At 38.9% G+C, this 25,208-nt stretch overlaps 1 protein-coding gene across 3 annotated transcripts in view; it reads left to right on the top strand.

Annotated features, from left to right (window-relative positions):
- Positions 1–25,208, top strand: part of LOC126356194 (pentatricopeptide repeat-containing protein 1, mitochondrial-like) — a 72,633-nt gene that overhangs the window by 38,716 nt on the left and 8,709 nt on the right. For all 3 annotated transcript variants that reach the window (XM_050006977.1, XM_050006978.1, XM_050006980.1), the window contains exons 6-7: positions 19,684–19,982; positions 20,064–20,187. In XM_050006977.1, coding sequence (XP_049862934.1) covers positions 19,684–19,982; positions 20,064–20,187 — 423 coding nt within the window. The remainder of the gene's footprint in view (positions 1–19,683; positions 19,983–20,063; positions 20,188–25,208) is intronic.

Genomic DNA, 25,208 nt, shown 5'->3' on the forward strand with positions numbered 1-25,208 from the left:
TGAATTTTCTGCCTGAATATTTACTAAGTTTACAATGATTGTGTCACTTGACTTCTTCACAACCTGACATGCAACATATTGACAGGCCCATCTAGTGTCACTTAACTGTTTTTATTCCACTTTTCCAGTCTTCATTTTTATTTGTTTATCAGTAAACAGTTGATGCACAGCTGACTCACTCATAAAAACATAGGTTCCTGGCAGTGTCATAAAAAAAATCCATAGTCGATCTGATACCTCTGTACGTTGGTACTATGATGAGATTCAATTTGTTGTTCATAATGCGTGTGTTGTTGGACTGTGGGACTTCCCTGCTTAAAATATCATGGACACCTGCACAAGAACCACTCATAACCGCAACTCCATCATGTTTGTGGAATACAGTAATTTAAATTAATTCCACAGTTTGCTACCATCCAATTTTTTCAGATTCAAAGCCTAAAAACCTTCCTATATATTACTATCTAAATAGTACTGAATGACAATTGGTAGTTGCTCAGTTTTTGAACCATCTTTTGACTGATCAACAATTAGAGCAAAATACTGGACTTTTTCACTTCATCTGAGATATGTTGTAGCACACTGTTGCTCATGGTGCAAAGAATTTCATTCTGTATGCCATGATGTGTGTATTTTCCCCCTTTATATTCAAGTTTTTTGTCTTAACACTCAGATATTTTTCGCTATAAGTCTAAAAAATTTCCCTTATTTGCACTATCTTTCGATTCATTCTGACCTCTTTGAGCAGTTCGTTGAATGATGACTGTCTATCAGAGTACATCAGCAATCATTTCTGTGTATCTTCTGCTTTCTTGAACTGCTAGAGCACATGTTTCATCTAATCAGAGCAGCAGCTGATCCTTCTTCTGTATCCGAACATGCCAAAAGAAAAATGACTTAATAGAAGCTGTTTTGGTTTGTCAGTAGGTTTCATAGATATATCACAAACTGAAGCAGATGGATTAGTGCTGCTGGCACTGCTGCCAGGAATAGCAAAGAAATCTACATCTTTATTTTCACAGAGTTTTTCATTTTCCAACCATTTTAATTATCTTCCTACTTCCATTTCATCATCATCATCATCATCATCATCAAACACAATTTTTCTATGTCACTTTCTGAATCATGGAAACTAGGTCACTTTCTGAATCATGGAAACTAGCCTCTGCAGTTACAGACAGAGAAGTAATGTCCTCATTTGGTTTAGTTACTTTTTGTCATCGAATAAAGAAATCTGATGTATAAGGCCATTTTGCCATGTTACTGCACTCACTGCTTGTAACTCATAGAATTCACTATCAAAAACAAAACAGTGATCACAATGGAACCAAATATACTTTCAAGTTTTACCATTAATGCAAACTGTAGAACATGCATGTAAACACACAACAGACAATGGGAAAGAACTGTACTTGTTCACAAGTTGTTCAACAGTTAAGGATCAACAGATTGGTTGATGTTAACTTTGTCATCATAAAATCCACTTTGAATATACTTGTTTCATTTTATGGCTTTAATATGGGACAATACAAAATTGTTTAACAAATTAACAGTGTGATTAGCCACATGTATGTAACTGCATATGAGCTACTTTAATTATATAAAATAAAGTTTGAGTTTGGACTTTAATTCTGAAATTTGTCAGTCTTATTTGGGTAGACCAAGGAAATTTTAGGTGGGCCCTGACCCATCCTTGGTGCTGCCACTGCCACTAGACTGATTTCATCCAAAGTTGGTACATATATCACTTACTGTCTGGAAATAACTGCTGTGGGGGTAAGAACTGCCTATCTATCAAAATGGTGGGTGTGAAAAAGTTGTGTGCCAACAATGCAGAAATACCCTTTCTTTATTCTTCCAGTATTTGAGGATGTGAGCACTTAGTGACTTAGCCGGCCTTGGTGGCCGAGCGGTTCTAGACGCTACAGTCTGGAACCGTGCGACCGCTATGGTCGCAGGTTCGAATCCTGCCTAGGGCAGATGTGTGTGATGTCCTTAGGTTAGTTAGATTTAAGTCGTTCTAAGTTCTAGGGGACTGATGACCTCAGAAGTTAAGTCCCATAGTACTCATAGCCATTTGAACCAATTAGTGACTTTTGACAGACTCTACACATTATCGCAAACCTTTATGAAAATTTTTCTCACTGGCAATCCCCACAAAATGATGAAAAGAAGAAAGTTTATCACTTACTGCATTTCCACTGTTCATGCAGTAAAACTGTTGCATCAGGCATGATGTGTTAATTTATTATTTCATTACTACTAACTGCATTCACGATACATTTTGCAGATAGTATTCACGTGTACCTCTGAATGTACCTGCAAAATTATATCATTGTCAGAGGCAGAGTTCAGGAGATATGATGTTGTTAACATTGAGTAGCATAAAAACAAAGCTGCAGGACAAAATGTGGGAGAGATAAGGGTGAAATATGTCTACAGATGTGTGTGAAATATATGTGATGCGTGAGTGTGCATGCAGAGTTACAGTATAAAAACTACATGTAAACCCATGGATTGATTTTATTCAAACTTGGTACTCATATTATAAGGGGCAGATAAAAAAATAAATTAATTTTAGCGAAACTTGGTACACACATTATAAGAGACAGATGGGAAAAATTAAGTGATTTTAGCCAAACTTGATACACCTATTATAAGGGACAGATGGAAAAAAGTAAGTAAATTGTTAATTATTTCAAAAGTGATAGCCATAACTGTTAATACAGTTATCCTGAAGTGAGGCAAGAGGGTAAATGCCTTCATGGAAAAAATGTCTGTGGTTGCCTACAGAAACATGATTGTACCTAAGTGTGCACTTCTTCATCCAAAGCAAACCACCAGCCACGAATGCTTTTCTTCAGGGCTCAAAACATATAAAAATTGCATTGGGAGAGATCAGGACTGTATGGAGAATGCGGAAGGGCTTCCCAGCGAAACTCCTGCATCATAATCGAAACAATCTCGGCAAAATGTGGCCGGGTGTTATCCAGCAACAGAATTAATGTCGCCAAAGTTGTTTTGACTATGCTGCACAAAATTCCACAAGGAAGCCCTTCCACATGCTCTGTACAGTCCCAGTGTCTCCACCTGCAGTTTGCATAGTTTTGGGGTCCTGAAGAAAAATGTTCCTGGCCGTTGATTTCCTTCAGGCAAAGAGATGCATTCCTGGGTACAATCATGGTTCCATAGGCAACCACAAATATTTACCCTTGAAGGCACTGACCATCTTGTCTCGCAGTGAGATATATCTATTAAGAGTTATAGCAATTATCTTTGAAATAGTAAACAGCTTACTCACTTTTTCCTCTCTGTCTCATTTTCGTTTGACGCCCCTTTACTTACAGTCTGGAAAGAGGAAAGAGCTGTTGTGGGGGAGGGGTGGGGTAAGAACCGACAACCTCCTGTTGGGGTGGGGATGATAACGGGGGGAGAGGAATGGTGTAGGGGGGGGGGGGGGGGGGGGGAGAGATGGAAAAACAGAAGGTAAATAAGGACATGGCTGCAGGCATGAGGAAGGCAAAGATGTCTTGGTGGGGGGGGGGGGGGGGGATGGGCAGAGTAAGGGAGGAGGAGAAGATGGACAGAGAGAGAGAGAGAACCAAGGGGGTGGGGAGCAGATGGACAAAGGGAATTTGGGGGGAGGGGAAAACAGATAGAGTGGGAAGGAGCAGATGGACACATAGAGGGGCAGGAGGAAATAGAGAATAGGGTACAGAGGAGGTGAGCAGAGAGAGGTCAGAATAGAGAGTGGGAGGAGGAGCTAGAACTAATAGAATTGGGATACATATATATCTGGGCAATGCTCAGCACTCAGTTAGTTCTATACCACAACTTTTGGCGGGCAGTGAGATCCCTTAATTCCTACACCATAAAAAGGATGTGAAAAAGAGAAGGCTGTATTTTAAGGCCACCAAATCAGAGATGTGTAGTTATTCTTTGCCTGTGTTTGAGTTAGACTCTTACTACTCTGCAGCAGAGAAAACAGGTCCTGGGCTCAACAGAACTGACTAACACATGTCTCATAAATTAAATCCCTGGCCAACAGAAATTCTTTTGGAAGTTATTAAGATCCAGTCAGATGAATAACCCAGCTCTTCGAGAGAAACTATGTTCATTCCTTGCTTGAAACCAAGAGAATATCGCACATCTCCAACTAGTTATCATAGTACTACTTTTACCAACCAGTTGTGTGGGTTTACTATCTGGAATGGTTAATCAACAGTAAACTTTTGTGAGTACTGAAAAGAACTGAAACTTTAAAGTCAGTCCTGGCATTAGTTCAGAAGAAATTCTTCTGCTCTGGACAACATTACCTAACTGGGGGCAGCTGTACAATAGTTGTAACATTGTAAGTGATACCTCATTGGTACGTTGCCTGCTTGGAAGCTCAGTGTCTTGCGTCAGCTCTAAAATTGGAGATTCTGAGGACACCTTCTCATTTAATTGACATTCTTTTTTTAATTACTTTTATTTTAGATGCTAAGTCAGTAGTGCCTAACCAGGGCATTTTATTGAGTAGAATAAGTCCTTCAGGTATTTTAATTGTTAATCCTTTAGCTGTTGCTTGTTGAGTATTTTTTACACAGTAAAGAATCCCATTGAGGTGTCATTCTGTGCACTCAATTTCTCTTTTCTATCCATCATCCAATCCTGCATCCACATCTCGTCAGTTACTGCTCACACTTAAGAGACTGGAGAAGTGTCCAAAAATACTGGTTTTATTGTATGCTCAGTGGTCCGTTTGTAAACTAATTGTGAATGTGTGGTTACAAACTGCCACTGACTTCCATGTTCTATATTTTCCTAGCTGGTATAAATCTGTTTGAAATGTAAACTTTTTGATTAAGTGCCTGTCTAACTGGACTCAAGTTTTACCTAAAGTCTGCCTTAATGAGGATTACAATAGCACTAAATCCCATTCCATGTTACACTTATTTACTCCTACCAATTAAAGGAGATGTTCCATATCTCATCATCATATTTGGAGACAATATTGCACCCGCCTCTGCAGTGAGGTAACAACCCCAAAGCATCTCATAAATTGTGAAATGACTGTATAATTTATCCTCCTGTTCTTCAACCTGTGAGGTTCCTGCTCATCACTCTCTTCACTGACGATTACTCCTTTCCTTGTTGATGTTGGATTGTTTTATCACTAGTAATATTTGATAATTGTTTGGATAGAATTCATTAAACAGTGGATTGAGATGTCACTATTATTTTGTTATATCCTTTGTTAAAAGGTATTATGAAATTATAGTAACAAAATCATGCCGTGAGATTTGAATAAAATTTCAACTTCTGTGAATGCCTCAATCTTGAATGACATTTCCTACTTTGCAAATTACTGTTCAGCATTCTTCCAGGGTAGATGTGGACTCAGACCACTATTTATTGGTTATGAACTGCAAATTAAAACTGAATAAATTGCAAAAATGTAGGACATTGAGGAGATGGGACATGGATAAGTAGAAAGATATATTGGTTGTTGAGTGTTTCAGGGGGAACATTAGGCAATGATTGACCAAAACAGGGAAAACAAATACAGTAGAAGACAAATGGGTAGTTTTGAGATATGAAATAGTTAAAGCAGCAGAGAACTGAATAAGTTGAAACACAAAGTCTACTAGAAATCCTTGGATATCCCTGTTGATACTGAATTTAATTGATGGAGGATGAAATTATAAAAATGCAAAAAATGAAGCCAGCAAAAGGGAATACAAATGTCTAAAAATGAGACTGACAGGAAGTGCAGATTGGTGAAGCAATAATGGCTAGAGGACAAATCTTAGTCTAGAAGCATATATAATTTTGGGGGAAAGATGGGTACTGCCTATAGGAAAATTAAAGAGACATTTGGAGAAAAGAAAAGCAGCTGTATGAACATCAAGAGCTCAGGTGGAAATCTGACACTAAGCAAAGAAGCGAAAGCTGAAAGGTGGAAGGAGTATATAGAAGGGCTAAACAGGGGAAGCATACTTTAAGGCAACATTGCATTAAACAAGGGCAATTTACTTTAAGGCAACATTATAGAAATAGAAGATATGACAATGAGATGAAGGTATGAAATTGCAAGAAGAATTTGATAGAGCACTGAAAGACCAAACTCAAAACAAGGCCTCTGGACTAGATGACTTTCCCTCAGAACTACCCATATCCTTGGGAAAGCCAGCCATAACAAAACTAGTCTATCTCATACGCAATATGTATGAGACAGGTTAAATACCCCCAGATTTCAAGAAGAATGTAATAATTTCCAGTCCGAAGAAAGCAGGTGCTGACTGGTGTCAATTTTACCAAACTGTCAGTGTAATAAGTCATGGCTGCAAAATGCTAACATGTTTTATTTACAGAAGAATGGGAAAACTAATAGGAACCAACCTTGGGAAAGATAAGTTTGTATTCTGGAGAAATGTAGGAACTCATTAGACAACATAGGTTAAGAAAAAGCAAACCTACATATAACTGTTGTAGATTTGGAAAAAGCTTTCGACAGTGTCAACTGGAATAACCTCTCTGAAATTCTGAAGCTAGCAATGGTAAAATACAGGAAGTGAAAAGCTGAACTTGTGCAGAAAACATGGAGAAGAAATAAAAACTTTGAGGTTTGCCACGGACATTGTAATTCTGTTGGAGAAAGAAAAGGACTTGGAAGAGCAGTCTTGAAAGAAGGATATAAAATGAACATTAACAAAGGCAGAACAAGTGTGGTGGAATGTAGTCAAATTAAATCAGGCAATCAGATTAGGAAATGAGACACTAAATGTAGTAACTGAGTTTTGTGATTTGAGCAGTAAAATAACCAGTAATGGCCAGAGTAGAGAGGGTATAAAATGTAGTGTGACAACAGCAAGAAAAGCATTTCTGATGAAGAGAAATTTGTTAACATTGAATATAGATTTAAGTGTTATGAAGTTTTTTTCTGAAGGTATTATCTGGAGTGTAGCCTTGTGTGGAAGTTAAATGTAGATGATAAACAGTCCAGACAAGAAGAGAATAGAAGCTTTTAAAATCTTGTGTTTCAGAAAAATACTGAAGGTTAGATGGGTAGATCATGTAACCAAAGAGGAGGTAATGGGGGAGAAAAGAAATTTGTGGCATTGTTAGACTAAAAGGAGGGATCAGTCGATAGACACTTTCTGAGACATCAAGGGATCACCAGTTTAGTATTGGAGATAAGTGTGGGTGGGCAGGGTGTTGGGTAAAATCTGTAGAAGGAGACCAAGAGATGAATATAGTAAGCAGGTTCAAATGGATGTGAGTTTCAGTAGTTATTCAGAGATGAAAGGGCTTGCACAGGATAGAGTAACATGAAGAACTGCATCAGACCAGTCTTCGGACTCAAGACCACAACAACAACAACAACAACATTTGTGTGATACACAACCTTAAAATTCAATACACTGCTTGGCTTTCTATCAAATACTTCCTCTGTTTGAGTGTTTCTGCCCAATGGACTGCAGTTCAGTGACTGCCACACTCACATGTGTCCATGAACAAGCAACTGTAAAACTTGCCATTGAGTCCAGAGATGTTTAACCGTAGATGGGTGCAGCTCATGATTGAGCGATGGTGACCACAAATCCTCAGAACTCTTAAATTTTCATCCTTGGATTCTTCATACTCATGAAAAATTCTTATGCTGAAGAAAAATGTGAGCTAAGCAAGCCAAAACAAAGCCACAACCAAGTTGTCCAAGGAAGATCACAAAATGGTAATCTAATTCAATTAACATTAACATTGTGCCATGCCTATAACTTATATATAGTGTGCCCAACCTAATGTAACTAGTGTAATGGTGGAAGGGATAGTAGAAGTTGTGGCACTTACAGAATGTAGATGTTTCTTTTGTGGCAGATTTTAGAGAAATCCTCCTCATCTGTATCTGTCATTTTCATCAGCATCAGTCACTTTTAGTGTACGGATGAATGTGTCTAGTATTAGCAGTAAGCACCACAAAATGTTCAAAATCTACCTACGCATGACTTACCACTGTGTAATGGTAAATGTGTCCAGTATTAGCGTTGATGCATCACAGAATGCCAGCTAAGGCCCACTCACAATCAAATCATGTGTCACAACTTAGAGAAGAATACTAACATATTTTGGTATGATAAGAGTAGTAAACTTATGATGCTATGTACAGTAAAATTTAGATGAAAAACACATCCAAAATATTGTGTAACATTTTTCAGTAATACACAAAAATGAAAAGCTCATTATCAGTGATAAAGAAAGTTTTAATGGTGAACTTGAATACATCCTACAAAACCTGAACTGCTTAAAGCTATTTAAAATAGATACATCATAATCGTACTTACAAGAAATACAGTAAACATGCCCAAAGAGACTGTCACAGAACTTAATCATAGTGTAAATGTAAATAGTCATAATCATAGAAACAGACACATTTCCTTAACCAGAATAAGTGTATGAAAGATGAAAAATAATCATGTAGGATTTGAAAACTCTTCTGAACATATTAAAAAGTGTATCTTTGAAAAATATTAACACATAAATCCTAAAGTTATTACATATTCAAAGACTATGTCCCCATGAAATAGATAAGAGACACAAAAAAATAATAAAAGCATTCTAAATATTTTACATATGGAATTTTTATATAGAACACTTGTTCGCAACACCAAGAAAACATTAATCATACTGAGCTCCACTTTTAGTGAACGACAACTATGTTCTATATTTTGCACTGAGATGTCACACACATATCACTAATGAAACTCTAGGATCATTGAGGGTAAGAGAGCCTGAAGCAGCAGGAGGTCAGTGTTGCTCTGTGAGGAGTGTCCAAGCTAGAGGGAACAAACTGTGCTTCAGCAGTGGCTTGGTGTAACAGGTGTGAACTGCTTCTGAGAAGGTACGAGTGCATGTGTACTCTTGCTGGGCAGGGGGTGAGGATGGCCTTCTTTCAAAGTGGTACGCAATAGTCCCGGGGCATGTGCTGTGGCAACAAACAAGTGGGGCAAGTTCAATGCGTGAGGCAGCTATGAGTCAACAACTGCATCACTCCAGCAAAGCCAACCAAAACAGACAAGTATTGACAACATTAGATACATGTAAACAAAATACTCACAAGCTATGCGTAGGCAGAGCTCACTGCACTCCTGCTGGAAGGCTGTCACTACTCTTTAACACTTGTGAGGACAGTCCATAGGGTACAACACTTTTTGTATTTCAGTTCCCTAAAGCTACCAGAACCAGTCTGTTCAGATGGAGATGTACACAAAAGACATTACAGACATGTAGGAAGTTCTTGAAACAATATATTTCAGTTCACTAAGTTTTGGTTGCAGACAGACACAATGAAAAAGAATGGCCATAGCACCTGGAGACAGTGCCGTGTGTGTTACTGTGTTTTCTATTTCGGAAGAAAGACTTTGTCCAAAAGCTGAAGTATTTTGAGCATTCTTTTTCATTGAGCCTTTCTGTGACTCAGTGCCTTCTCTTTGAGGTGACAAGCAATCTATCCTTTCCATATTATGGTTATTTCCATTGTTAGAGATTAGAATTTGTGTGTCATTACTTTATTCTGAAAAAATTTCTCATTCATGAGATCACAACTATGAGGCATTATCTTGAGAGATACTGTTTATATTAATATTGTGCACCAAATAATCATTCATTAATTTCTTGATCATTATCCTGCTGTGCTTTTCACAGTGGGTAAAACTAGGCAAATTTTGAGAAAAGGTATGAGACTACCAATGTATGTGTCAATATCCATTGCTGTTAATGGTCCTGGTTTATCAGGTATCGCATGATACAGGAATCACTCATATTATGTAATTACTATTAAAAATCATGTGTTCTTGCAACTTCAGTGTACAGTTTTTGGGCTCAAAATCCACATACATGATATGTATGAGGTGTGATACGAAAGTAATGGGCATTTTTGTTTTTCTTAAAGAATTGAGGGACTGCGTCAGCTTTCAGACAACTCTACATACAAAGTTTGCCAAGGTAATCCCATTCCTGATGTCCAGGCGGAGCTTCAAGGAATCCTCAGAACCTAGGCCCTCTACAAAACCTTTCACCTGACTCCATCAAACTCCTGACCCCACCGACACCTCGCACTCCGACCTTCTACCTACTTCCTAAAATTCACAAACCCAAACATCCTGGCCGCCCCATTGTAGCTGGTTACCAAGCCCCCACAGAACGTATCTCTGCCTACGTAGATCAACACCTTCAACCCATTACATGCAGTCTCCCATCCTTCATCAAAGACACCAACCACTTTCTCGAACGCCTGGAATCCGTACCCAGTCTGTTACCCCCGGAAACCATCCTTGTAACCATTGATGCCACTTCCCTATACACAAATATCCCGCACGTCCAGGGACTCACTGCAATGGAGCACTTCCTCTCACGCCGATCACCTGCCACCCTACCTAAAACCTCTTTCCTCGTCACCTTAGCCAGCTTCATCCTGACCCACAACTTCTTCACTTTTGAAGGCCAGACATACCAACAATTAAAGGGAACAGCCATGGGTACCAGGATGGCCCCCTCGTATGCCAACCTATTTATGGGTCACTTAGAGGAAGCCTTCTTGGTTACCCAAGCCTGCCAACCCAAAGTTTGGTACAGATTTATTGATGACATCTTCATGATCTGGACTCACAGTGAAGAACAACTCCAGAATTTCCTCTCCAACCTCAACTCCTTTGGTTCCATCAGATTCACCTGGTCCTACTCCAAATCCCATGCCACTTTCCTAGACGTTGACCACCATCTGTCCAATGGCCAGCTTCACACATCCGTCCACATCAAACCCACCAACAAGCAACAGTACATCCATTATGACAGCTGCCACCCATTCCATATCAAATGGTCCCTTCCCTACAGCCTAGGCCTTCGTGACAAACGAATCTGCTCCAGTCCTGAATCCCTCGACCATTACACCAACAACCTGAAAACAGCTTTCGCATCCCACAACTACCCTCCCAACCTGGTACAGAAGCAGATAACCAGAGCCACTTCCTCATCCCCTCAAACCCAGAACCTCTCACAGAAGAACCCCAAAAGTGCCCCACTTGTGACAGAATACTTCCCGGGACTGGATCAGACCTTGAATGTGGCTCTCCAGCAGGGATACGACTTCCTAAAATCCTGCCCCGAAATGAGATCCATCCTTCATGAAATCCTCCCCACTCCACCAAGAGTGTCTTTCCGCCGTCCACCTAACCTTCGTAACCTCTTGGTTCATCCCTATGAAGTCCCCAAACCACCTTCCCTACCCTCTGGCTCCTACCCTTGCAACCGCCCCCGGTGTAAAACCTGTCCTATGCACCCTCCCACCACCACCTACTCCAGTCCTGTAACCCGGAAGGTGTACACGATCAAAGGGAGAGCCACGTGTGAAAGCACCCACGTGATTTACCAACTGACCTGCCTGCACTGTGACGCTTTCTATGTGGGAATGACCAGCAACAAACTGTCCATTCGCATGAATGGACACAGGCAGACAGTGTTTGTTGGTAATGAGGATCACCCTGTGGCTAAACATGCCTTGATGCACGGCCAGCACATCTTGGCACAGTGTTACACTGTCCGAGTTATCTGGATACTTCCCATCAACACCAACCTATCCGAACTCCGGAGATGGGAACTCGCCCTTCAGTATATCCTCTCTTCTCGATATCCGCCAGGCCTCAACCTCCCCTAATTTCAAGTTGCCTCCGCTCATACCTCACCTGTCTTTCAACAACTTCTTTGCCTCTGTACTTCCGCCTCGACAGACATCTGTGCCCTTACTCTTTGCCTTTAAATATGTCTGCTTGTGTCTGTGTATGTGCGGATGGATATGTGTGTGTGTGTGTGTGTGTGTGTGTGTGTGTGTGTGTGTGTGTGTGTGTGCGAGTGTGTGCGAGTGTACACCTGTCCTTTTTTTTTTCCCCTAAGGGAAGTCTTTCCGCTCCCGGGATTGGAATGACTCCTTACCCTCTCCCTTAAAACCCACATCCTTTCGTCTTTCCCTCTCCTTCCTGAAGAAGCAACCATCGGTTGCGAAAGCTAGTAATTCTGTGTGTGTGTTTGTGTGTTTTGTTCATTGTGCCTGTCTGCCGGCGCTTTCCCGCTTGGTAAGTCTTGGAATCTTTGTTTTTAGAATATTTGTTTATTTATTCATGAACATGAACTTTGTCCCCTTCAAAGTAATCGCTCTCAAATGTAATATACTTGATCCAGCACTTTTTCCAATCTTGGAAGCACTTCTTTGAGCTCATTTTTCATTCTGGTGTTCAGGTTCTTCAGCGATTCTGTTTTTATCTCATCAGTGGTGGCAAAATGATGTCCTTTCACAGTTCTCTTCACCCTTGAGACTAGAAAGAAGCTGCAGGATGAGGGGGGAGGGGGGGGGAGCTGTCCAGCAAGTACGGTAGCTGAGGCAACATAAAGGTTATGTTTTTTGCCAAAAAATCACAGACGAAGTATTTATGTGTGAGTGGGAGCATTATTGTGATGCAACTTCCAGGAGTTATTTTGTCACAGTTCTGGTTGCTTTCTCCAGATTGCTTCATGCAAATGGTGCAAAACTTCTAGGTAGTATTTCTTACTGAGCGTACAACCATAAAGCAGGTACTTGTGATGCACTGTCTCATTGCAATCAAAGAAAACAGTGAGAAGAAACTTCACATATGATCAGATTTGTCAAACTTTTTACGGTCTTTGCTCTTCAGGCAGTTTTCTTGGGGACAATTGGGTCTTGGTTTTGTCATTCCAATATATCCATGTTTTGTAACCTTTTATAATCTTCTTTAGAATTTCTGGAACATTGTCGACTTCATTCAGCCATTGCTGAGCAATGTCTATGCAACATCATTTTTTGTCAAAATTCAATAGTTTTAGAACAAATTTCATTGCTATGTGTTTCATCCCTGAAACAACCAAACAAACTGCATGGCATGAGCCAAAGGATATGCTAAAATCATCATAAACCTCTCTGAAGGTGATTCAGTGATTTTACAGAACCATTTACTTTACTTCTTCCACATTGTCATCAGTAATTGATGTGCTAGGGTGTCCATGGTGGACGTCTCAACCCTCTTTGAAATGTGTATACCACTTGTAAATGCATGTCTTACTCATAGTAGACTCGTGAAAAGCCATAGTCAATATTTCAAATGCAGTGCAGCACTTTATTCCATTTTTCAATCAAAATTTAATGCAAATTCTTTGATCTATCTTTTTCTAAAGTAAAAATCTGCCCGAGTACTTGAAAACTCGTATAACCTTTTCGACTGTCAGCAGTAAACTAAGTATTCAAAATAGCTGAAAATGCAGACATACATCAGGAACATGCATACCAACAGAAATTGGATATATATAAGGCCCATGAAATTAAAAAATTCTTGGATACTTTTTGGTCACATCTCGTATACATACTGGTATACAAAACTCAAGGACGAATTAACCTTCACATGATGTGTTACCGCGAAGTATTATAGTTCGATGAAACTTGGACCATACATGGAGAGAACTGCTATACTACAAAAGGAAATTGAAATAAGTACGCAATGAGAAGAACAGAAATGACATTTTTACTCGAACACAATAATTACACTGAAGCCATCGAGACTCATAATGGTCCCCTGCCATTACTAACAGTAGGACATGGTTCTTAATAGGATGTGTGATGGTAATGCATGCTCTGCAACATGCTCTCTGGTTGGCCGCAAAGTTGGTAAGTAGTTCTTGTGATGGGGTGTGCCAAGCCTCCTCCAGATTGATTGACAACTGCTGAATGATTGTTGGTACATGTGGACGTGCTGCAATACATCTCCTCAATGCATCCCACACGTGCTCAGTGGGATTTAAGACAGGGGAATGGGCAGGGCATCCATTTCCCAAATATCCTCTTGTTTCAATGGAATACTTTCACATATATCAGTTTTCACTAATAAGTGGGCTCCACCTAATAATGAACCTTGTGTGGTCATATCTTGGTGCATATATTTCCATCTGTCATAATTCCAGTGAAAGGCTTGTCTGTTTAATTTTGATCTGCACCACGCCATAATTTGCAGTGTATGACTGTAGCAGTATATAACTGTGTGAGGACAGCTTCTACCAAAATGGCGGATCAACACATCCAGTTCCCAGGTGCTAAGCATGCTGTACAGCATGACTAAGATGACGAAAGTGTTGACTGTACTACTTGGGCTATTTGGGTCATCCCGTCCAACACTAGTTTTCCTTGACACTGCAGATGGAGACTTACTCTTCAACATATACTCACATCCTTCTACCCCTCTAAACTTTCAATTTGTTAGCACACCCATCTTTGCAACTCAGTGTAGATGATAAAAGTAATTTATTGCAGTACCACATGTTGATTACACTGAAATCCGTATTATAAAAGGTTTGCATGTACATGTGTATGTATGTATGCTCCACATTTCCTCCTAAACCACTGGACTGATTTCAACCAAACTTGGTACACTTATCCCATACTGTCAGACAACAGTTGCTGTGGGGGTGAGAACCACCTGCCAGTGTGAGTTCAGGAGATATGATGTTACAAACAGTGAGATCCGTAACAAAACTGCTGCATCATGCATGATGTTTAAATTCATTATGTATTCACAATAAATTTCACAGACAGCATCCACATATGTCGTTTTAAATGCACCTATAAAATGTGTGCATGTAGTTGTTCCTTCCTTGCAGTTCCTCAGGAGATGTGACATCAAAAAAACTGCTGCATTGTGCATGATGTTGAAATTTATTTCTCCTTTGCTACAAACACTATTCACAACACAATATGCTGACCAATATCCACATATGCCACTAAATGTAACTGCACAAACCTATCATTGCACAACACACACTTCAAGAGACATGGCATCATAAACACTGACATGTGTGAAAATATGCCTCATCACGCATGAAGTATTAATATATTTAGTCTTTATGACTAAGACACTCCTCCAGTCGTGTCAGCTTAAGGAAATTCTTGATGCCTGGTCACGCTTTTGACAACTTGCAACTGTGAAGTGTGAATGGCTGCAGGTGAAAACAGTAACCCTCTATAGAGGTCTTGGGTTAGCATCTTTTATTAGTAATCAAAATATTCTTGGTCCCTGGTTCAAAATGTGCCACCACTTAAATTTTTATTAATAATCAGCATTGGTGGTCGAGTACTTCCGGCATAAGGAGTCACCCTCAATGGCCTTGTCAAAGAGGGCAGAGGAGCGGACAGATGTTCAGGGCACTATCTTGCCCTCAGGGTGAGAAACTGCCCCTAAAGGTGGAAGAATCACCAATGATCAATGGCATGAGCATGCAGAAGGTAATGGAAACCTGCATTAGAGACACACAACTTGTATCCACAGGACATGTGGCCTGTTATTGAAAAGGTGCCATGATGATTTTTCCATTAACAAAAGATTTCGGATTAGTCCCCAATTTAGATCTCTGGGAGGGGACAGGGGACTGCCAAGGGGGAGGTGGCCATGAGAAAAAAAATTGAAAAACCAACAAAAGGATAACATTCGGTGAGTTGGGGCGTGGAATGTCAGAAGCTAAAATGTGGTAGGGAAGCTATCTGAATCTAGATATAGTAGGGGTCAGTGAAGTGAAATAGAAAGAAGACAAGGATTTCTGGTCAGATGAATATAGGGTAATATCAACAGCAGCAAGAAATGATATAATGGGAGTAGGATTGATTATGAATAGGAAGGTAGGGTCGAGTGTGTGTTACTATGAACAGTTCAGTGATAGGATAGGTTTGTTCTTACCAGAATTGACAGCAAACCAACACCAACAACGATAAATCAGGTATATATGCCGAAGTCGAAAGGTGAAGATTAAGAGATAGAGAAAGGGTAATACAATACGTAAAGGGAGATGAAAATCAAATAGTCGTGGGGGACTGGAATGCAGTTACAAGAGAAGGATTAGAAGAAACAGTTATGGGAGAATATGGGCTCGAGATAAGGAATAAGAGAGAAGAAAGTCTAATTGAGTTCAGTAATAAATTTCAGCTAGTAATAGAGAATACTCTGTTCAAGAGTCACAAGAGAAGGAGGCATACTTAGAAAAGATTACATCATGGACAGAGATTCTGAAATCAGATACTGGATTGTAAGGCAAGATATAGACTCAAATCACAATATAGTAGTGATGAAAAGTAGGCAATACGTGAAGAAGTGGGATACGAAAGTACTAAGGAATTTCGAGATATGCTTGAAGTTGTCTAAGACACAGCAATAATGAATAGCTCAGTAGGCAGTACAGTTGAAGGGGAATGGAAATCTCTAAAAAAGGCGATAACAGCAGTTGGAATGAGAAACATAGGTACAAGGAAGGTAAGTGCAAAGAAACCATGGCTAACAGAAGAAATGCTTCAGTTGATCAATGAAAGGAGGAAATACAAAAATATTCAAGGAAAATCAGGAATACAGAAGTACAAGTTGCTGAGGAATGAAACAAACAGGAAGTGCAGGGAAACTAAGACGAAATGGCTGCATGAAAAATGTGAAGAAATTGAAAGAGAAATGATAGTCGCAAGGACTGACTGAGGTTATAGGCAAATCAAAACACCCTTTGGTGAAATTAAAAGCAAGGTTGGTAACATTAAGAGTGCAATGGGAATTCCACAGTTAAAAAGCAGAAGAGTACATTGAAGGGCTCCATGAGAGGGGAAGATTTAACTGATATGATAGAACAAGAAACAGGAATCAGTTTAGAAGAAATGGAAGATCCAGTATTAGAATCAGAACTTAAAAGAGCTTTGGAGGACTTAAGATCAAATAAGGTAGAAGGGATATATAACATTTCATCAGAATTTCTAAAATCATTGGGGGAAGTGGCAACAAAACGACTATTGATGTTGGTCTATAGAATGTATGAGTCAGCGACATTCCATCTTATGTTTGGAAAAATATCATCCACACAAATCCAAAGACTGCAAGATCTGACAAATGAGAGGTCTATCACACATTCAGTTAAGTAGATTATGCATTCAAGTTGCTGACAAGAATAATATACAGAAGAATAGAAAAGAAAATTGAGGATTTGTTAGATGATGATCAGTTTGGCTTTAGTTAAGGTAAAGGCACCAGAAGAGAGGTAATTCTGACATTTCAGTTGATAATGAAAACAAGACCAATGGAAAATCAACATACATTCTTAGGATTTGTCAACTTGGGAAAAGCATTTGACAATGTAAAATGGTGCAAGATATGCAAAATTATAAGAAAAATAGGAGTAAGCTGTAGGAGAGACATGAAATATACAATATGTACAGGAGCCAAGAGGAAATAATAAGAGTGGACGACCAAGAACGAAGTGCTCGGATTAAAAAAGTTGTAAGATAGGGATGTAGTCTTTCACTCCTACTAATCAATCTGTACATCGGAGAAGCAATGATGGAAATAAAAGAAAGGTTCAGGAGTGGGATTAAAACTCAGTCACTGATGACATTGCTATCCTGAGTGAAAGTGAAGAAGAATTACATGATCCACTGAATGGAACGAACAGTCTAATCAGTAGAGAATAAGGATTCAGAGTAAATGGAAGGGAGACAAAAGTATAGAGAAGTAGCAGAAATGAGAACAGCAAGAAACTTAACATCAGGATTGACGGTCATGAAGTAGATGCTACCCAGGCACCAATATAACCCATGATGTCGGAGCAAGGAGGACATCAAAAGCAGACTAGCACTGGCAAAAAGAGCATTCCTAGCCAAGAGAAGTCCACTAATATCAAACATAGGCCTTAATTTCTGAGAATGTACATTAAGAGCACAGCATTGTATGGTAGTGAAATATGGACTGTGGGAAAACCAGAACAGACGAGAATTAGAGCATTTGAGATGTGGTGCTGCAGATGAATGTTGAAAATTAGGTGACCTGATAAGGTAAGGAATGAGGAGGTTGTGTGCAGAATCGGAGAGGAAAGGAATATGTGGAAAACAGCGGTAACGGTCTTGTAATGTTACCAGATGTGTTGGTGCAGTCATTATGAGTGGGGAACAACACAATATCTCCAGCTCACAGGTAATGTAAGCCAGCCAACTACTCGATTATGGCCCAAGTGGCTGCTGCCACAGTCTCATTTCTATCTGCAAGCAAACCTATTCAGCTCCATGACCGACTGAAGTATTAATGATGACTCTCGCTATGTGTGGTACCATGTATAATTCTGTTGGTGCATTTAACGACATTTGGGGGACATTTATTGCAAATACTTTGGACTGTCCATGTTATAACTGGGCATGCTTGGGACCTGAGAACAGTTACATCTGTCTACGACTATTAACTTCCGCTTTAGCCATCTTTAAGACCATTTGGCCAAGTGATTAAAGTCAGCCTCACTTATAAATGGTTTCCATCATATCACTTTAAATTTTTCAACAGCTGTTTTCATCTGCAGTGCTGGGAAATTCATGGGATATGTAATACTTATGAACAATGCGTCATTTGTTTTGTACTAGCTCAGAAACCCGACATTGCCCAGATATTCATTTTGTCAATTTGCTTAGTAGAAATGAAAACAAAAAAATGAACTATGTTTGTAGTGTCATACTGAACAATTTCATTTGCAGACATTCATGAAAATATCTTTGAAATTATGAAACACTTTCTGTATACTGGGTGCAGCTGCTTCATGTGCCTACACCATGGTTTTGTTAATGTCTTCATGGCAACACCTCCTCATACTTTTTTTTCCATCATCAGTCTTCTGACTGGTTTGATGTGGCCCACAACTTTCCTTCTCATGATATTGTTACATTCCATTCTGGATTTTCCATTGTTTGATTTAGTTCTATTTTCTTATTTATAGATTTAAAGATGGGTGTAGATCACAGCTGAAACTGATCATTGTAAAAATAAAACCACTGATTGATAGCAAACATAGTAAAAAAAGAAAATAGGACATCCAGATTGTGATTTTTGTAAAGTTATAATTCAAATGCCTGGATGATTCCTTTGAAAAGAACACAGCTGATTTCCTTCCCCACCCTTTTGAGACTGTTTTCTATCTCTAATGACATTATCACCAACAAGGTGTTACACCCCTTCTCTTCCTCTGAGAAGAGGGAACTTTTTTTTAGAAAGCTAGGAGTGTTGTCTTCTGTTTTAAACATTTCTGTTGGTAGATTTGGGAATCTCACCTCTTGAAGGTATTTACGGCGTCAGCATTTCTATATCATTGTGTTGTAGATAGTTAGCAAATAACATATGAGTGTTCTTAAGTGTGTCTAATCTGCAACATGAAACTGTAGTTGACAAGATTTTCTTATTCAGACTACATACTGGGTGCCCGAAAACACTGGCAGATGCAAAATCTCACATCATTAGTAGCTTTTGGAAAAATAAGTTAACTTGTATAGCTTACAGATGGAAAATTTTGTATAAAATGAAACTTCACAGAGACTGAATAGGATAGTTGACCATGAATGAAGAGGGACAGAGTCACATATTTTGGTTTCAAGGAGAAAGTAATCTTTGTCATGCAGATGGAAAATTTTACCCTGTAGTCCTACTGGAAACACATGAAATATGGTGTATTGTATTCCGTTGCTTAATAATTGACTCCTTTCAAGAATTTTTCACAGTTGTACATATTTAATTATTTCTTAAAAAAAACATTGTTTAACATAGACTGGTTGTTTGTATTCTTTTGCAAAGATATTTTGTGTCTTTGTTTCAGAAATTGATCGAAAAGTCAGGAGAAGTAAAAATGATTGGTATTCCATTGACAGATGAAAATGGCTCCATAAGCACAGTAAGGTTGCCTGAAGTGTCTGCTACAAGAGGTGAAAGGACGATAGAAAACATTGAGCATAGTCATGTTGTTCATGCCCCCATAGCTGTTTCCAGTGAAGGGAAAGGAAACATAGAATTTAGTGGGGACATATGTTCCAAACAAGTTAATCCAAATCTTTTGGCAGCAAAACCTCATTTAGGAAATGTTATTTCCCTCAATGAAATCACAAAACCTGAAGACAGGTGAGTTTTTTCCTTATACTACAATATCTGCACTAAATTGTTTATCAACATTATAGATGAAAGAGCATTTTTGTTTTACAGACTGCTTCTCTTGGGAGGATACATAGGTGTTCTTGACCACATGGAATATATGAATGTGACACCCAATATAAAGACATTCACATTATTGTTAGACTGTACTCCACAGACACTTTCAGCAGAACATGTAAGTAAAAATCTGGAACTGGCCTTCTGACTGAATTGTTTGCAGCAAAATAAGGATACAGGAAACTTTTACCTGAGAGGTGGCAGCAGACTGACAGCTGTTCAGTTGCTTACTCATTCACTACCATTTATAGTCAATATTTTTGTGGTGAAGAAAATGGGAGAGGAATTTGTTGGAGAAAATTAAATTTTAGGATGACTGGAAAGAAACTGAATATTTCTGCTCATTGAGGGCACAGTAAGAGAGGTAAATTACTAATGAGATACAAAAAATGGATAAAATTACAAAATCCAAAGCATTAGCAGTGGCAGAGAGTGCAGTTAACAAGTCAAAGATAAAGGGAAATGTGAACAAGGGAAGCTAGCTATTGGAGGATGGAAAAAGGAATGCAGGGTTCGCCAGAAGAAGGTAGTAGAAACAAAGAGGTGTGGGGAAAAAAAGACTGGCTATGGGGAAAAAAAGACTGGCTATCTTACTTGAAGCCAAACGACTGATAGAAATCAGGTATGTGCTGCAGAACAAAGTTCCAATTGATAATGTGAACAAATGTTTTTCATCATGGGATTAAGGTTCAAGCCCTCCAAAGAGATTGCCACTAGCACTTTTACACTTTAATTTTTTATGTAACATCATTTTTTCTTTGTTGGCTGTAATTATTAGACAAAAGTGTATTTGTTGAACACAGTCAGTTGATTTTGGCATTTATGATCAGTGATCTTTTCGTACAGTTAACTCAGATAACTCAACATAAAGTTCAGAAGACATCTTCATCTGTTCACAGATGTTCTGAAACAAAGTAGCAGTTTGCCAGATATATACACAATAAAATACAAGTTAACAGAAAATTAACATGACACGACTTCTCATATAGGTCCATTGGAATTACATTATTAAAACATAATGTTTTCATAAAGTAGACTTTCCGTGAGTCTATATTATACGCTACCTGTGTAAAGGCTGTAAAGAGTGTGGTGGCCCTGCAGTTAAGTCATTTGCTTCCTCTCCACTTTGACCTCAAGGCATCAGTCTGCATTGCACTGCAGCCACATAGACATGGCTGCCGTCATTGTTGCTCCTGCCAAGTGTGAATTACGAAGTGTAATTCGGCTTCTGCAAGCAGAAGGAATAGTGCAGCAGAAATTCATCAGAGAATGAGCTGAGTGTATGGTGATAACTTCGTGACTGATGGTGTTGTGCATTAATGGGCGAAATGACATGTATGATGAAGGGGGCCAAGGATGCAAGTCTGTCGTTACAGCCGACCTTGTTGAACAAGTTGACAGAATGGTTAGAAAAAATCATAGGTTCACCGTAACTGCTTTGTGTATGGAAATTCTGGAAGTTTCAAGATCTGTCATACACTCTATCATTATTAAACATTTAGGCTAGCTACATAAAACTTTGTGCCCACAAAAGCCACCAAATGGCATCAGCTTTGAATTTCTTCGACGATTATCATGATACAGGAGAGATCTTTTTGAAATCAGTTGTTACTTGATATGAAATTCGGATCCAATACGACACACCGGAAACAAAATGACAGTCACAACAATGGATGCATCCAAATTCACCAACCAAACCAAAAAACTTCAAACAAACATTCAACAACAGAAAGGTTATGGCTACCGTGTTTTGGGACGAAAAAGGTGTGTTGCTTGTTAGAGTTTATGCAGCCCGGAACCACTGTCATTGCTGCTTTACGACGTGTGTGGAGAGCCATTCAAAACAAACGAAGAGGAATGCTGACTTCAGGAATTGTGTTGATCCATGACAACGCTCATCCACACAATGCTGGCACAACCGAACAGCTCCTTGAACAATTTCAGTGAGACATTTTTGATCACCCACCATACAGTCCTGACCTGGCACCCAGCGACTTTCACCTTTTCCCTGTGCTGAAGGCAGGAGGGCAGCACTTGAAAACCAGTGAAGATCTTCAAAACAACGTCAGCGCTCATTTGAATTCATTGGCAACATTTTTTGAAGAGGGTATTACAAAGCTTATCCACAGGTATGATAAATGTCTTAGTCATTTCGCTGATTAGGTTGAAAAGTAACCATAAGTGTACAAATCTTTTGGTAAGAAAATAATTGTTTTCTATGAACTTGTTTTTTTATTTATAGCCTATTGGAGGTTTTTTTTTTAATGGCCTTCATAGTATGCCTCATGTCAATTTTAGAAGTTGTTCGTTAGATTTCATAGCAGAACTGTCTTGAATCTTCTGTCGCAAAAGGGAATTTGAGTTGTATCATACTTTGGGTTCTATCTGTTAATCTCTCTCTCTCTCTCTCTCTCTCTCTAGGCAGCCTGCTCATGAACATCTACACATCACATACAAATTATGTTCATCCCACTATCAGAAATAAGCAAAACTCAAAACAGATATGTAGAGTTGGAAACTAAACATTTAAGTGCTCTACATTTACAAGCAAACACTGTCGCATTAATGATTTTCAGGAATGTCGTACTAAATTGGCAATAAGAATATATATTTTGTACAGCTGAGGAAATCATGATTTTTACAAAGGAGGACTGTACTTTTTGACTCCTATGGTTAAAGTGTAGTTATGGTGTTGGGGGTTTCTGCATCACACCTAGATGTTGGTAAGATTACGGTGATGAGATGGCCAATTGTGAGTCATATGCAGTTAGCAAATGAGAATATTGTTCTTCATTTCTTTTGATTCATGTATGAAGCTAAGTTATATTTAATTTTTGTTGTGATGTCATAGATTTTTTTACCGTTATACATTTTGTAAATAAAGTTACCTAATAATTTCGCTTGTCTTATAGAAATTTAGGATTTATATTATTTGCAGTTAGCACATATTTTAGATGTTTATATATTCTGTGGCTCATTCTGATGTTGTGATAGTCTGCAGTATCTGAATTAATTTCTTTTTTTCTAAGCAAAATATTGTAGCTTAATAAAGTTGTGTTTAATGTCTGTCAACATGGAAGGTTTCCAGATAATGTAAACAAAATTGGTTATTATGGATCATAAGGTTGACAAGTTATTCATGTATATGTCAGTGTGGTGTTTAATTGTGGGCCTACTTTAAGAATTTTTTGATTGATAACTCATATTGAGTCAGTGTAATTGCAAGTTGAAGTCATATAATGATGTGCGGATGCAAAAAGAATATGCCAAAAAAAGTTGTTCTGAAATTTTCCTCATTAGTAGAAAGGATTTTTCTGTGGTATTCGGTGATATTGTTGAAAAGAATGTTCACGCATCTCTCTTCTCTGTATACACGGACACAGTTGTTTTTCTGCTAGTTGCCTGTCAGATGGTGATGTCAGCAAGTGTCCCAATACTTTCATGGCCTCAGAGCTACATTTGGTGAAACACAAAAGAACAAAACATTTTCTTCTCAGGATTCAGAAGAAGGATGTATTGCCAGCAAGCACTATTGTTTCTGTTTTTCTTCACACAACTGTCTTGAAGGTTTTGTTAATCTGTCCATGAACCATAGCCTCCACTTTAAAGACCCAGGGACAGGTGCACACACCAACAGCCCCGGGGGTAGATGATAGCCTTGTGAGGGCAAGCCATGACAAAACTCTTCCATCTGGTGTCCAAGATGTATGAGACAGGTGAACTACCCTTGAAGAATTTAATAATTCCTGTTCCAAAGAAAGCAGTTGCTGACAGGTGTGAAAATTACCAAACTATCAGTTTAATAAGTCATGACTGCAAAATATTAATATGAATCCTTTACAGAAGAAGGGAAAACTGGTAGAAGCAGACTTCGGGGAAGATCAGTTTGGATTCCATAGAAATGTAGGAATATGTGAGGCAATACTAATCATACGACTTATAGGTTAAGGAAAGACAAACCTACATCTACATCTACATCTACATTTATACTCCGCAAGGCACCCAATGGTGCACTTTGCGTGCCACTGTCATTACCTCCCTTTTCTGTTCCACTCGCGTATGGTTCGCGGGAAGAACGACTGTCTGAAAGCCTCCGTGAGCGCTCGAATTTCTCTAATTTTACATTCGTGATCTCCTCGGGAGGTATTAGTAGAGGGAAGCAATATATTCGATACCTCATCCAGAAACGCACCCTCTCGAAACCTGGCGAGCAAGCTACACCTCAATGCAGAGCACCTCTCTTGCAGAGTCTACATTTATAGCATTTGTAGACTTAGAGAAATCTTTTGACAATGTTGACTGGAATACTCTCTTTGAAATTCTGAAGGTAGCAAGGATAAAATAAAGGTAGTGAAGGGCTGTTTACAACTTGTACAGAAACCAGATGGCAGTTATACGAGTCAAAGGACATGAAGGAGAAATAGTGGTTGAGACAGGATTGCTGCCTATCCCCAATATTGTTCAATCTGTACATTGAAAAAGCAATTTTAAAAAAATGGAAAAAGAATTAAAGTTCAGGGAGAAGAAATAAAAACATTAAGGTTTGTCGATGATTGTAATTCTGTCAGAGACAGCAAATGACTTGGAAGAGCAGTTGAACAGGATGGACAGTGTCTTGAAAGCAGAATATAAGATGAGCATCAACAAAAGCAAAATAATGATAATGGAATCTAGCCAAATTAAATAAGGGAATGCTAGGGAATCGGAGGAAGAAACGAGATGCTTGAAGTAGTAGATGGATTTTGGTGTTGCAGCAGCAAAATAACCAATGATGGCCCTAGTACAGAGGATGTAAAATGTAGACTGGCAATGGCAAGAAAAGCATTTCTGAAGAAGAGAAGTTTGTTAACACTGTATGTAGATTTAATGTTAAGAAGTCTTTTCGGAAGGTATTTGTATGGAGTGTCACCATGTATGGAACTGAAACATGGATGATAAGCAATTGAAACAAAAATAGGCTAGAAGCTTTCGATTTGTGGTGCTACAGAAGAATGTTGAAGATTAGATGAGGAGGTACTGAATAGAATTGGGGAGAAGAGGAATTTGTGGCACAACTTGACCAAAAGAAGGGATTAGTTGATAGGATACATTCTGAGACATTAAGGGATCACCAGTTTACTTTTGGTGGGAAGTAGGGGG

This window comes from Schistocerca gregaria, chromosome 3 (genome assembly GCF_023897955.1).
Source record: "Schistocerca gregaria isolate iqSchGreg1 chromosome 3, iqSchGreg1.2, whole genome shotgun sequence".
In the NCBI taxonomy this organism is placed as follows: Eukaryota; Metazoa; Arthropoda; class Insecta; order Orthoptera; family Acrididae; genus Schistocerca; species Schistocerca gregaria.